The 14,201-nt window shown below is 35.3% G+C and overlaps 1 protein-coding gene across 1 annotated transcript in view; it reads right to left on the reverse strand.

Annotated features, from left to right (window-relative positions):
* The window catches only part of LOC107560225 (zinc finger DHHC-type palmitoyltransferase 9), a 22,750-nt gene extending 12,377 nt beyond the window's left edge, over positions 1 to 10,373 (reverse strand). Inside the window, exons 1-2 of the mRNA XM_016244345.1 lie at positions 10,105 to 10,373; positions 852 to 1,012 (exon numbers count right to left, since the gene is read on the reverse strand). Of these exons, the coding sequence (XP_016099831.1) occupies positions 852 to 1,012; positions 10,105 to 10,271 (328 nt within the window). The 5' untranslated portion in view covers positions 10,272 to 10,373. The remainder of the gene's footprint in view (positions 1 to 851; positions 1,013 to 10,104) is intronic.
* Between the last annotated feature and the right edge of the window lie 3,828 nt (positions 10,374 to 14,201).

The following is a 14,201-nucleotide window of genomic DNA, read 5'->3' on the forward strand; positions in this document are numbered from 1 at the left end:
AGAAGCCACATCATCTCACAGAAGGATTTATTTCAAACACTCAACAGACGTTATGAAGTGAGTTGAGTAAAAATATCTTATTAAATGTGGTATTTTCACATGCGTTCAGATGGAGCAGCATTTACTACACAGAGCCCTAGTTCACTGAGAAGCTATGCAAACAGCTGTCATTATCGCGAACGATTTCTTTGATTTCATAATCGCGCAAAAAAATCATCTGAGATTTTTTTTTGCGTATCTTGCCAGTGAACTATGGCTCTGTGTAGTAAATACTGCTCCATCTGAAAGCCTGTGATAATGATTGCCTGCTGATTACAGAACCGATGACAATCGCATTCGATTAATCGTGCAGCCCTAATATAGAGCCCATCAAGCTTGAAGTCAAGAAGAACACAATGTTTCCCAGATGAACTCAAGAGTTCATGAACCAACGCACTCAGCCATTTTAAATCGCAAAACAAAACAATAAATTAATAAGCAGGTCTGGGCTAACAGCGTGCATGCTAGACTATTCATGTTCTTTGTCTCACTGGGTCAAAACACCCGCAGGTGGCACTGATGGTACAAACTAGGGCTGCACGATTAATCGCAAGCGATATTTAACGCACATCTTATCAGTAAAGCCGGTTCTTTAATCAGCGGTAAATCTCCATCACCTGCGTGCTTTCACATTGAGCAGCATTAACTACACAGAGCCGTTGTTCACTGAGGAGCTGCGCTAAAAATCGCGCGAATATGAACGTGGTTTGGCGCAGCTCAAGATGCGCGTTAAATATCGCATGCGATTAATCGTGCAGCCCTAGTACAAACCATGGCATTAAACCTCAACACCCAGTCAGCCTTACACTCACCGATCTCCATCTCAATGAAGTTGGCCTCCTCCGGCAGGGCCCGTGGCAGCACCCCTGGGTCACTGAAGCTGGTTCGGAGCAGCATGGCCATGACAAAGACGAAGAGCAACACTGCAAACACAGGGATGGCAGGAGACAGGTGCACTGCCAGGTACGGGCACCTGTACGGGACAAGTGAACATGCAGGATTACAAAAGAGGCAAGGAAAACATGAAATTATCAGCACAGAGGTTACATGAGCATGTAAAGTGAAAGAGAAATAGATCTCTAAAAGTGAAGTATGGAATGTTTGTGCTAATAATGGTACGAAATGAATTGGGAAACTGTTTGAGCGATGCAATGCTCTGAGTTTGAGGGTGGGATTATCAGTTTGTCTGACTAATGGATGATGAGGATATGTTTGGTAAATTTTAAACAACAAAATATAACATAACAAACACTGCATAGGACAAGCAGTTTGGAGAATACAAATAATAGATATAATAGGGGGGGAAAAAAGAGAGAAAAAAACAACTAAAAAAGGGCAATAGATACATAAAGAAATAGTGTTCACCTGTACGGGACAAGTGAACATGCAGGATTACAAAAGAGGCAAGGAAAACATGAAATTATCAGCACAGAGGTTACATGAGCATGTAAAGTGAAAGAGAAATAGATCTCTAAAAGTGAAGTATGGAATGTTTGTGCTAATAATGGTACGAAATGAATTGGGAAACTGTTTGAGCGATGCAATGCTCTGAGTTTGAGGGTGGGATTATCAGTTTGTCTGACTAATGGATGATGAGGATATGTTTGGTAAATTTTAAACAACAAAATATAACATAAACACTGCATAGGACAAGCAGTTTGGAGAATACAAATAATAGATATAATAGGGGGGGAAAAAAGAGAAAAAAAACAACTAAAAAAGGGCAATAGATACATAAAGAAATAGTGTTTTTTTTTTTACTTGAATTGCCAATGTTTCTGCTATAACCCTGCATAGGACAAGCAGTTTGGAGAATGAATGTAAAAAAGTAAAGTAAAATAATTCTTAGATTTTTTTTGGTGATGCAAGTACCAAAAAATTACACACTTCACATTTAACTTATAAACACTGCTGAACTGAAAGAGGTTTTTTTTTCTTCCCAAAAATTCGACACATTTCACTAATGTTGGTATTGGCAATGGCAACAGATACATCAAAAAAAAAAATCACATTAAAGAAACTTTTCAATTGGAATGCCAGTGTTTTTGACTATAATTTTCCTAAATTCAACACAAAAACATTTGTGTTATCTTTTTGATGAAGCATTAGTTTCTCTCTGAAATAAAAGGGGAGGTCATTGATGAAGTGGGGTTGTAATATCGGTCTGGCTCAGACCCAACAATGAAGCTGTCAGGGAGGATATTTACTATGAATGACTGTGCTTTCTCCATTTCCGCAGACAGACAGCCATACAGAAACGAATTTGGTTGCTCCCATAAACAGCGGATGACTTGGGTCCTGTAAAAGTGCCTCTCTTCACTCAGCCTGCAGCAGATTGGTCTGCTCCACATGCTACTGCATTGAGCTATTAATAGGGTCACCCTGGCTCTCCTCCACCACTCTCTCCTGCAATGTAGACCTGCTATACTAAGATAATGTATGGCTAATACATCACGATAATGGTACAGCTCGTCACAGGCACAGTGCAGCCACTCTCAGGGGGAAATTTGCTACACTTAGCGTTCTGCATGTGCAAAGGACATCTTTACAACACTAACTACAATACAGTGAGAGAGAGAGAAGACATGACTCGTCCTGACAACACAATACAAAAAGATTTTGATTTTAGAAACTAGATTTTTAATAAAAACGCAAGTGGTGCTTGCTCATGCAAAAGTTGCCACTATGGTATTGTGGGTGGTTGCTCACATGCAACTGGGGTTGGGGGACCAGTATTATTTATGTACAATTTATTAATGTTTTTAAAAAAGCTTTTATTTTTAACTTGTCATTTTTTTTACTTTTTTATTATTTATTTACAGCTTTCATTTATTTTTTTCATTTTTAGTCATTTTAGTACTAAATATAAAATTTTAGTTCTAATATATTTAATAGTTAGTTGCTAAGGCAACAATTCAAATTTAATTAAGTTTAAGTTTTATATACCGAAAGCAATTTTTCACCGTTTTATTTAGTAAATAACAACACTTCTAGGGACCACCAGGGGTCTGTTATAGGACCCTGTATGTGTATGCATCTAAAAATACTGTTGACGGTTGAAACAAAATTCAGTGTATGTTTTCCAGATAATAATAATAATAGGTACTTCTAATAATACACAAAATGCATATAGTGTTTTATACAAACTATAACGTGTCAAACCAATCCTCTTACAATGCATACTTGAACACTGGTTGAACCAGTCCATACTTGAGTGTGGGTTTGTCTACTCAAATGTCATATTCACTGCTTTAGGTCCAGCACACAGTACAACAGATCACATCTGTAAGAAGTATTAGCATCAGAAAGATCATTTCTAGTCAGACTACATGTACAAGTTCAGCTGTTTCACACACTGGTGTGTCAGCATACCAGAGCCATCAATACACTGGAATTCTACCTGTGGAACAGGCCAGATTAGTTTGATCTGTTTTAAACTGTGAGACTGGAAGACATAAAAAGGAGGGCAAAAATACAGAGCAGAGCGGGTCGATGAAACTTCCCACTGCCCAGATCATGGGTAGAATGCTGCAGTGAAATCCATTTATTATTGTGAAAGCTGAGCTGGGGCAAAGCGGAGCAAAACTGAGGAGAACCGCTTGTGTGTGTGTTTGATGTATCTGCTGATGACTTTAAGCATCCTGGACCTGCTCCATCATCAGTTCCTATCACAGCCCTAAGCTTCCCGGACGTTACTCATCATGCAGTGCTGGATGTGACCTCTCTCCCCATAATCAATACCAGAGATAAGCAGCTCCAATATAAAAGTGCAGATTCTCTTATCGTCACTATGCACAAGGTTGTTTAACCACCATAATTAGCAATTAACTATTTCCATAGAACAAAATGAAAACACAAAAAGTATTGGGCCTCAACATGCATAATCAACACTTTATTGTTGAAAATCAACACAAATGTCCATTTGACTTCCGTGATGTGACATAGTTCTGGAACAGGATATTCTGCTGTAAAAAAAAAAATGGAGGGCCGTAATCAACTGGATCACAAAAAACAGGCATTACCACAATGGAGCCAGACTGAATGAGAGTTTGCTAAAACAATGCCTAAACAGCCATTTGGTTCCCATTATCAATCATTATTAGTGCAAATTATTTCATTCCGATTCAAGCTTACAAATAAAAACCATTGTTGTCTCTGGAATAACCTACCAAATGAATCACTCACAACAGAACCAGAAACATGCATCACTGAAGTTAACAGGGTTTTCAAGTTGACAAACTCAACAAAACGGGGGAAATTCAGCAGAAGACATCAAATGTTTTGGAAAGACACTTTTTCATGAACTCTGGCATCAAGATAATTAAACCCTTGTAGAGTTCAAATCATGCACACAAAGCCATTTTGGTCACTGTGCTACAGCATCTCCACCCTTCTGATTGCCTTCACAGCTTGTCCTTAATGAATTATCTGCACTCTGCTCCACAGAGAACTGGGTGAAAAGGACTGTTTCCCACAGTTAAGACAGAACAACAGCAGAGTTTTATGGCTGGCTATGAAAAGGCTTAGCTGTGTGTTTGTAAAATCAATAGAGCTGCTTCACGGGTCTAGCTGGTCTCTAGGTGGAGACTGGTGGGGGCAGGGAGGCCTGACAATTATTGTTACTGATAGTGCTGAGCGCAAACATCCAGTACGCCACCGGAAAGGATAATGAGGATAATTACAGTCTGAAACAAATCTGAAGACAATTTTATATACCTTATCTTTTTTTATATTAGACAGTCTCTGATGCTGAATACAGTGTTGAATGCGAGAGCTCGTTGTGACATCATACACTACCATTCAAAAGTTTGCTATCCGTAAGATTTTAAGATAAATTAAGATTTTTATTCAGCAAGGATGCATTACATTGATAAAACAACAGTAAATATGTATAATGATATAGGCCTATTTCTATTTTTAAAACAGCTGTTCTTTTGAACTTTCGATTCATCAAAAGAATCCTGAAAAAAAATGAATCTCGGTTTCCACAAAAATGTTAAGCAGAAAAAAGGTTTTCAACATTGATAATAATAAGAAATCTTTCTTGAGAACTGAATCAGCATATTAGAATGATTTCTGGAGGATCATGTGACACTGAAGACTGGAGTAATGGCTGCTGAAAATCCAGCTGTCATCACAGAAATAAGTTTTAGAAATACATTTTAAAAAAAGAAAAGTTATTTTAAATTGTAATAATATTTCACAATATTACGGTGTTTTTGATCAAATAAATGCAGCCATGGTGAGCATAAGAAACTTTGAAGAAGTGCTAACTGAACCAAATTTTGAAAGGTTGTGACGTTGTGTGCATATATATATGCGGTGTAAAAATGTGATACTCTTATACAAGCCACATATTACAAGTAATAGAATAGTGTCCTCCATACCTCACAGTATGACTATATTCTTTATTTTAAACTTTATCGTATAATTACCTGTTTTAGTTGACTCTGATGCAGAAGCAAGCTTCCATAACAGATACACCAAATACTGAGAGAAAGATTTTCTACTTGTTATACTTTTAAGGATGGAAGCACATGGGTAAGAATGGATATATGTATTAAGTTAAACCAAAAAGTAGGTCAAACTGTCAAGGAATGAACACTCCTGGTAAAACATTCAACATGCAAAAATCACCTCATTCATTTGAACTTTGCATTGCAAAACTTGATTATTATATGATATTAAAATAGTATACAATAGTGCTAACAATAAAGTGGGAAAAGATTAGCAAGCGAACAAATAAACTGCAATCTTACATCCGGATGTGTCATCAGTAGCTGTTCTTTCTGATAAAGGACTTTCAGAAAAGCTTAAAGTACAATACAAATGTAGGTAATGTAAAGTATAAAGTACAAATATGTACTGATAAAGTACAAAAGGATATTTCAGCCGTGTCACACTGATATGAAGTTGTTATGCCGGGATGTTGCCAAGCCTGAAAATTACATGCACAGCCTCTGTTAATTCTTCATAAAGAGTTTGCCAATTTAAGAGCAAGTGAATCACGAAGCAAATTAATTATGCATTACTGCCAAAAAATAAAATAAAATAAAAACGGTATCCTAATCCCTCATGGAGACAAATTTACAACAGCTCCAGTTTTGCAGTCACACAGCACAGGGATAAAAAAAAAAAATCCAAAAGAATAAACAGGCATGACCCCTGCAGAAGGACAGCATCAGACAGCAGCCCTCTAGAGCTCACACAGACCGTGACACTGACCACAAACACTCATACACTAGACACTTCCTCAGCAACAACATGAGTAACTATCCACCATTCAATGATAAACATCAAATATATAGACATTTAACTGCTGAGCTACAATGGATGTTAAAACAAACATACAGGACAAAAGCAGAGTGAAACCTCATCCCATGTACTTCTAAAGTGAAAGAATGAGTGGGCGAACACAATCAACAGAATCTGATGACTGTCAACACATCAAGTGCCACTATGAAACAGTTTCACTTGTGTAGAACCATTTTAGAGAGAAGTATGTTAAAGATGAAGGGTGTAAGTCAGCAAAAACAATTCCTGAACACTTTGTCTGGCATTGGTCAACAACGCTGTTTTGAAAGTGTCACAGAATTACACTCCTCAGGAATTCAGTCTCCAAATGGCTTACTTGTAGTTGTTTCAGCTTATTATGCTGGGAAAGGAGTTATATTTTTCGATGTTGTTCAACCATCTTAAATTGAAATAAACTTAAATTAACAAAAATTTGAAATGTTGCCTTGGCAACAAATAGAAACAAAATAAGATTACATACAAAAACTGAAATAAAAATAAATGAAAGATTAAAAAAAAATAATAATAATAAAGCACATTACAAAATTAGCCTACTAAAAGAAATGCAAACATAAAAATAAAAGCTACTTCAAAATATGAATACATACCATTCTAGTATTTAAAAATCATTTAAAAATAATCATTTTATTTACATTGAATTCCACACTTCACCTTTAAGTTGAAGATATCAGGCCAATAGCAAGTGGTTCTTACTTTCAGCCAATGGTGGATCGACAAACCCTTGGCTATAGTGAGTGCAACATCAGAACTAATTTTTATATATTTATTTTGACACACAGCAGATTTTTTACAAAATTTCTAGCCTACACAATCAACTCACTTTTCTAAATCTGATATCTAAAGAGAGTACAAACATAAATGCAATGCAACTTGCATAATCTTGTTTACACATACAGCCAAAAATGTAAATACAAGTGCAGAGACTTTCAGCAAACAAAGACACATAAGGAGAGTAATGGAAGGGGAGGTGAGATACAAAGATCTTTAGAAAGAACAATGCAAAGTCCAACCCTGCTAATCAGTCTTGAGCTTGTAACTCAGTCTGCAGAGGAATAAACTGTCCAGACACAGGCCCCATGGACAGAGAGGCGTATGAGGACACAACAGCGCGAGCATTCAGCAATACTCAATAAATAATTCCCTGTAAATTCAAAATAACTGGAAGCAATGTGTTTCCATAAACACTGTCTGTCTCTTCTGGAATCTCATGCTCTGTATTAAATAAAAGATAAATTGCACATAAAAATAAATGTGCACTACTGAAACTAAAGATCCAGCAGGGACTATACAAATAATGTTGGGTGATATTTAATAATTGCGGTTCTTTTGTGATAGTCATAGCCAGAATTTTATCAAGAGCCAAATCTTAGAAAGAGACTGTTTGACAAAAAAATACTCAGAAAATATTCATACACCTTTCATATGGTTTCAAACCCAATGGCAAGTTCGGTCCATAAAGAAGGTTGGATACAGACAATGTTTGTGTAGATAAAATCTAAATACACACTGAAATTGCAAATGCAAAAAAAATAATTTTTTTACAAATCCCAGTTCATCTATTAGCTTCTCATGTAAGAAACAATTTGGAATCACACTTTTACGCTCAGACCAGTCTCTACGTTAATATGTCTGCCTCAAGAGGACTAATTATCAGTAACAGCGATATGAACATGTAGTGCAGTGAAACTCTACAGGAGCCAGTAGCTCCATACATGACAGAGTTTCTGACCGGGGACAGGGAATCATTTCCTGATGAACAGGCCCAATGGAGGATCCGAGATATGGGCAGGGCACAACACTCGAGTCTCAGGAAACACCGACCACAGACGTCAAAGTCCACACAAAGGAGCTCAGATCCACCCAACAGAGCTCATCTCTAATATGCAGCACATCCAGCTTGAAAAACATCTGCTTTTGTGAAAATGTGTTTCAATAACAATGACACAGCTCTTTCCCATCCATCAACAGGCAAATGATCTCATACAATTCGAAAACCTAACATTAATCTTAATATAATTGTATATTTTTTCATTGCAAAAATATTTAGTAGGGTACTAAGTTATTAGGTTCATGTTGGGTGATCTACAGGTTTATAGCTCTATAGCGATCTACAGGTCCAAAAACTAACCAATTACATATTTTTGTAGCCAAAAAAAAAAAAAAAAGGTTGGTTCTTCTGGAGATTTTTTTTTTAGTTGTTCTTCTGATGAATTGAGTTGATTATGACTGTCATTTAGTGATGGTAAGTCTGACTCATTCCCGCGAATTGAGTCGGTTAAAAAGAAAAATTAATTTTTCGTGTCTGATTATAATGTTTTACTATTAAGTTTTGTTAATAAGGGTGATTATTGTAATCAGTTTTTTGTTTAACAATTAAAAAAAAATTTACTTATTAAAACCAGTGTTGGGGAAAGTTACTTTTAAAAGTAATGCGTTACAATATTGGGTTACTCCATAAAAAAGTAACTAATTACGTTACTAATCACTTAGTTACTTTTTATGGAAAGTAATGCGTTATGTTACTTTTGAGTTACTTTTTTAATTTGGACAGGGCTCACTTGTTTGTTTTTAAAATAAAATAAAAAAAAAAGTTATATTTTTGGCAAATATAAAAGCCTTTTCACACCAAAAGTGAAAATGAATAAGCCTCAGGCTGAAGGGAAAGTACATTTACGTCCGTACAGTAGAATGCAGAAGAAGAAATTTCACCACACTTCAGCAATAAAAAAAAACACACAAATGTTTATCTGGAGTAATTTTTGCTGCTTCGTACGGTTGAACTGGATCATCGAAGGTCAGAAGCAAAGACATTGCTTAATAGAATGGGATTAAATACATAAAGCATATTTGTGTTTAACATTTAATTATTGCAGGTTTGCGTCATATTCAGAGGTGCATTATTTTTATTCATTTTGAGGAATACTGAATCTGTGTTTTTTGTGAGTGAGATTAATTAATGCATATTCATATTTATTTTAGAACTACAGTAACATCATCTGATTTCTGTCACCATGGCAACACCAGAGCTGTCAATCAATAAAATGGAAAAAAAAGTAACTCGCGTTACTTATTTGAAAAAGTAACTCCGATATTCTCTTGTAGATTAAAAAGTAATGCGTTACTTTACTAGTTACTTGGAAAAAGTAGTCTGATTACGTAACTCGCGTTACTTGTAATGCGTTACCCCCAACACTGATTAAAACTAACTGTAGTTTGTGTGCTAAAACGGTCATTCGATCAAATTGTAAACATTTCGAACAGATTTTTTTTTGCGAAATTTAGTATAACGTTAAGTGTTTTATCAGCACACACACGAATATTAAAGTAACATTAGTGATATCCTCTGTTCTCGGTTGAAATAATCGATGTTGAGTTGTTCACGCAAGAAATGCTGGGAGCGATTCAGTTCGCAATCGAATCGTTCAGACCGGTTTTGTGAACCGACTCAAAACAACGATTCGTTCACGAATCGGACATTTCTACCGTCATATGAAAACGCAAGCCACGGCGTCAGGAGCGCTTCGGTCCTCAATATTTCACACTTTTTATTGTTACATTTGTTGTCTTTGTCATGTGGATGTAATATGTTTTGACTGCTAATTAAATATAATATTTCATTCTTGCAATTGCATTAAGCAAAGGCCACCTACAATGCAAATTCCACACTGTGAGGAAAAAGCGAAGCTGTATTGTCGGCAGCTCGTGTCTCTAGCGGTGTAGGTCTAGTAATCACCAATGACATGCACTTACTCAAAGGCGAAGAACAGAGAGCAGGTTCCAACGATGAGAAATAAGGTCAGGTAAAATACTCCTTTCTGCCGACCCATCATAACCCGTCCATCGCAGCAGAAGGTGTTTTTCCCAGGCAATTTCTCCCATTTTCGAGTAACCTTCCGTGTTATCATCACCGCCGACATGATAGCGAAGGTACCAGGTAATGGTGTCCACTTAATGATTAACCCGAGATTAACGAACGATGGAGTGTTATCAGCAATAAAACACAGAGGAGCTTCTTAGCAGAAATGTATTTCTTCCTGCACGTGCACGATGTGTTTGTAGGATTCTTCCCGTGGTTCCTCGCGGATCTTCAGTGTTTCTGAAAAGCATCAGTCTGTCGCGCTACATACCTGCTCTTCTGTGTTTAAATCCATGATTAAAGTCCCAATCAAATGCCAAAAAGCAAAATCCTCATCCGAAAGCGAAGATTCCCCATACTGGCACAATTTGAAAGTGTGTCCGTTCAAAATGTCCACAGGTTTCAAATGAGAAAGCGAAGCTAACCTGAAGAAAGCGTGTAAATGCTAAACGCACATCACCTGGCGCGTGAGTGGACCTTGACTGACTGACATTTATGTCATTGGTTAGGTTGGTTAAAAGCGTCTATCCCGAGAGGATTCGCCGTCCCTTTTCTCTTAAAAGAATACAGAATAAATCTGAGTAAAGCCTTTTGTGACATATGCCGATTATACAGGAATTATTTGAGCAACGTGGTCAATAATCTTTCCTCCGATTTCGCGTCGTAGGATGCAAGCAGGGCTGGATTCTCTTCGGGAGCAGCAAACACGCCTAGATTGAAATGTCTCTTCTTAAAGGGCCAGTGTCTCACTGTACAGGGAACAAAGGAATTTTGTCTTCTAATACAAAATGACTAAGTGAAATATTGTTACTTTTGAGCCTTTTAGGCGAATGTGATATTCTCAGCGCGTTGAAAGGATACTTCATTCAAGTGTATTCGATTTTAGGCATGTTCCAGCCATAATTATTTTATTAGCTATTTGATTTTTACATTGTCTGTTGTTGTTGTTGTTATACATCTTGTTACTAATGTCTTATATTTATTGTCCCGTGTTTTATTTACTGTGTGTATAATTGTGCTGAAATGTGTTGTTTAATATAAATAGTGTGCTTCTAAATGGTTTCCTAAGAAACAGCATTTCAGTTTTCTCCCTTCCCTTCAAAGAAAAAAAAACTATTTTGACTCATTAATAGCGCATTATTACAGGGTACCGCTTCTTTCTTTCTTTCTTTCTTTTACCTTTTTTATTCCCTAAATCTTTTTTGAGGTATTCAGGAAGAATCTCATGTCAGCTGAGAAACAAAAGATGCTTTATTCAGTTGTAGGCTACTGTATCCAGTGACAATTGCATGGGTATTTTATCTCTTCGGATCTTGCACAAAAAAAATAAAGCTTTTGTATTGCCTGTTAATATATAAAATGCTGTAAGCGCATATTCAGCATTAAAGCTTAGCTCATGAGAGATGGAGTTCAGTCAGTTTATGAGTAGGAGTTCATTAGAAACAGTGGGCAGGAAATATGAGCTATAGCAGAGATTATTTCTATAAATAAGAAAGCTACTAATTCGCATTAATTAGTAGCTACTAATTACTAAAAAGCAAGAAGAGGTGACAGGTTTGGTGACAATAGCCTACAAGGAAAATAAAAGAACAAACCAACAAGCAAGTGGCAGGTTTCCTTTACAAATTACACAAGCCCACTACCTTGAACAAAAAATATTTTGTCAGAACACATGGGTCATTTTCAAAGACACTCAGTGGGAAAAAAATATGTTTTTTGGAACCAGATGAGGGTGTAGATATTAATGGCATCTGCTATCAGGGGCTAATGCAGAGGTCACCATGCTAACCAATCAAATCTTCTTGACCCCTCGGCCTGGCCTCTGCTGGTAGATTCTGTAACTGCACCATCTGGTTCCAAAAAGCATCTTTATCCATTGATATTTTAAAGGGGTCATATGATGCTTTTTTAAAGATCATTATTTTGTGTATTTGGTGTAACAGAATATGTTGACATGCTTTAATGTTAAAAAAACACATTATTTTTCAAATACTGTACATTATTGTAGGTCCTCTATGCCTCGCCTCTCTCAAACGCTTCGTTTTCTACAAAGTCCCTCCTTCCGACAAGCGCAGTCTGCTCTGATTGGCCAGCTGACCCAGTGCATTGTGATTGGCCGAACACCGCAAGCACCACACACACACACACGATGCGCAAAACTCCGCATTTGAACAGTCGATAGCAAATACTTAAACTAACAACAAATCAGTAGCTGATTCAGAAGCGCTAGATTGTCATAGCAAAGTCAGAATTATCTCCTCTCCTAGGTTCACGAAACGGTCGTCCATAAAATGCATTGCTGTTCTGTTGTAAGTAATCTTAAAGATTCCTAAATGCATCTACTTTCGGAAGGCAAAATAAAGTGCTTTTGCTTTCGCCTAGAAACACAAAGTGTCTCTCTGACATGACTGCTTCAACACTAACTGCGGTTACTGAAACCACGCCTTCTTTCTTTGCGTGAACATTTGGGCGGCATTATGCTAATATTTCCACATAGTGACGTAGATATGCGTGGCGTGGCAGAGTCTTAACTTTGATAAAGAATATCTCTTTGGTTTTGAGACTTTAGTCTTTGCAACTTCAGGGATCTTATCTATGCACAATCAGCTTGTAACACTCCAAAGAGAAAGGAAAACTTGAAATCGCATCATATGACCCCTTTAAAATGAGTTACATATGATTAATAAAGAAATACATGTTTATATTATATGTTTAGAATAAATAATGTTTTTAATAATGTATATCTGTGTTCTCATGGCTTAATTTTCCAGTGGCTCCGCAAACATTAGCCCAACCATTTTTATTTTATTGGGGAGAAATGAATCCCATTACATTACACAGTAATTCAATTAGTAATTAAGGTTTTAATATGCTTAATTTCAACACTTCACATTTTTTTGATCAAGAATCACTTCTCTTACAAAGGACAAAATAATGAAGAAAAGCACTTTGGCAAATAAATTAAGAAAAGTGTTTTATAAAATGTTTTTAAAAGCTGTCGTTTAAAAAAAAAGGATTAATTAATATATTGTTTTTATTATTAGATTTGAATAGCATTTTCAAAATTAATTAAATTATATTTGTCTATTTATTTTTCAATTTGAAACGTTTTCTACTAATGTATTATTTTACTCTTACATTTACCTACAGTTGTAAACAAAGTAAATGAACAGTCTATTTATAAAACAGTCTGTTTTATTTTTTCATTAATAAATTAATGTATTCCTTCATAAGTGAGTTACTTGAAAACAAGAAAGCATGTGAAGCGTTCATTTATTTACTTGATTTTATCAAACCTTGGTTTTTGTCATTCTTCCTCTTTTTATCTTTTAGAATTTTTTTTTTTTTTTAAATATGTTTTTTTTTTTTTTTTTTTTTTTTGTTTTTAAAAAAAAACGTGAAAAAAAAAAAAAAAATTGTTGTATTCATTTTGGTTAAATATAATCAAGTAAATAAAAATGTTATATTTAATTTAATTAATAATTCAATAGTTTTATATTCATGCCTTTTGTACTTATGTTAAATATATGCAAATAAATATTTAAAAAGCCAACATGGATTTAAGTTCTATATTTATGATTTTACGCTTTTATTTATTCATTTTTTGTTAAATATATGCATGGCTATGCACAAATTCACATTAATATTGTTAAATATATGCATGAATTCAAGTTTCATATTTATGCTTTTTGTACTCGTTTTGTGAAATATGCTAACAGATAAATGTAAAAATTAGCATGGGCTTAAGCTTCATATTTATGTTTTTGTATTCATTTCATGATAATTTTAAGCAAAAATAAATAAATAATAATAATAATAATAAAATAAAATACCAATCCCAGTTTCATATTTTTACTTTTTGTAATTATTTAAAAAAAATACACAAACAAATAAAGAAAAAAATACTAGCATGTATTTGTATAATAATGCAATTTTAAGCTCTTCCTTATATTAATTTGAAAAAAAAAAAAAAAAAAAAAAAAAACAAAAA

Source organism: Sinocyclocheilus grahami, unplaced genomic scaffold (assembly GCF_001515645.1).
Source record: "Sinocyclocheilus grahami isolate Dianchi unplaced genomic scaffold, SAMN03320097.WGS_v1.1 scaffold23.1, whole genome shotgun sequence".
NCBI lineage: Eukaryota > Metazoa > Chordata > Actinopteri > Cypriniformes > Cyprinidae > Sinocyclocheilus > Sinocyclocheilus grahami.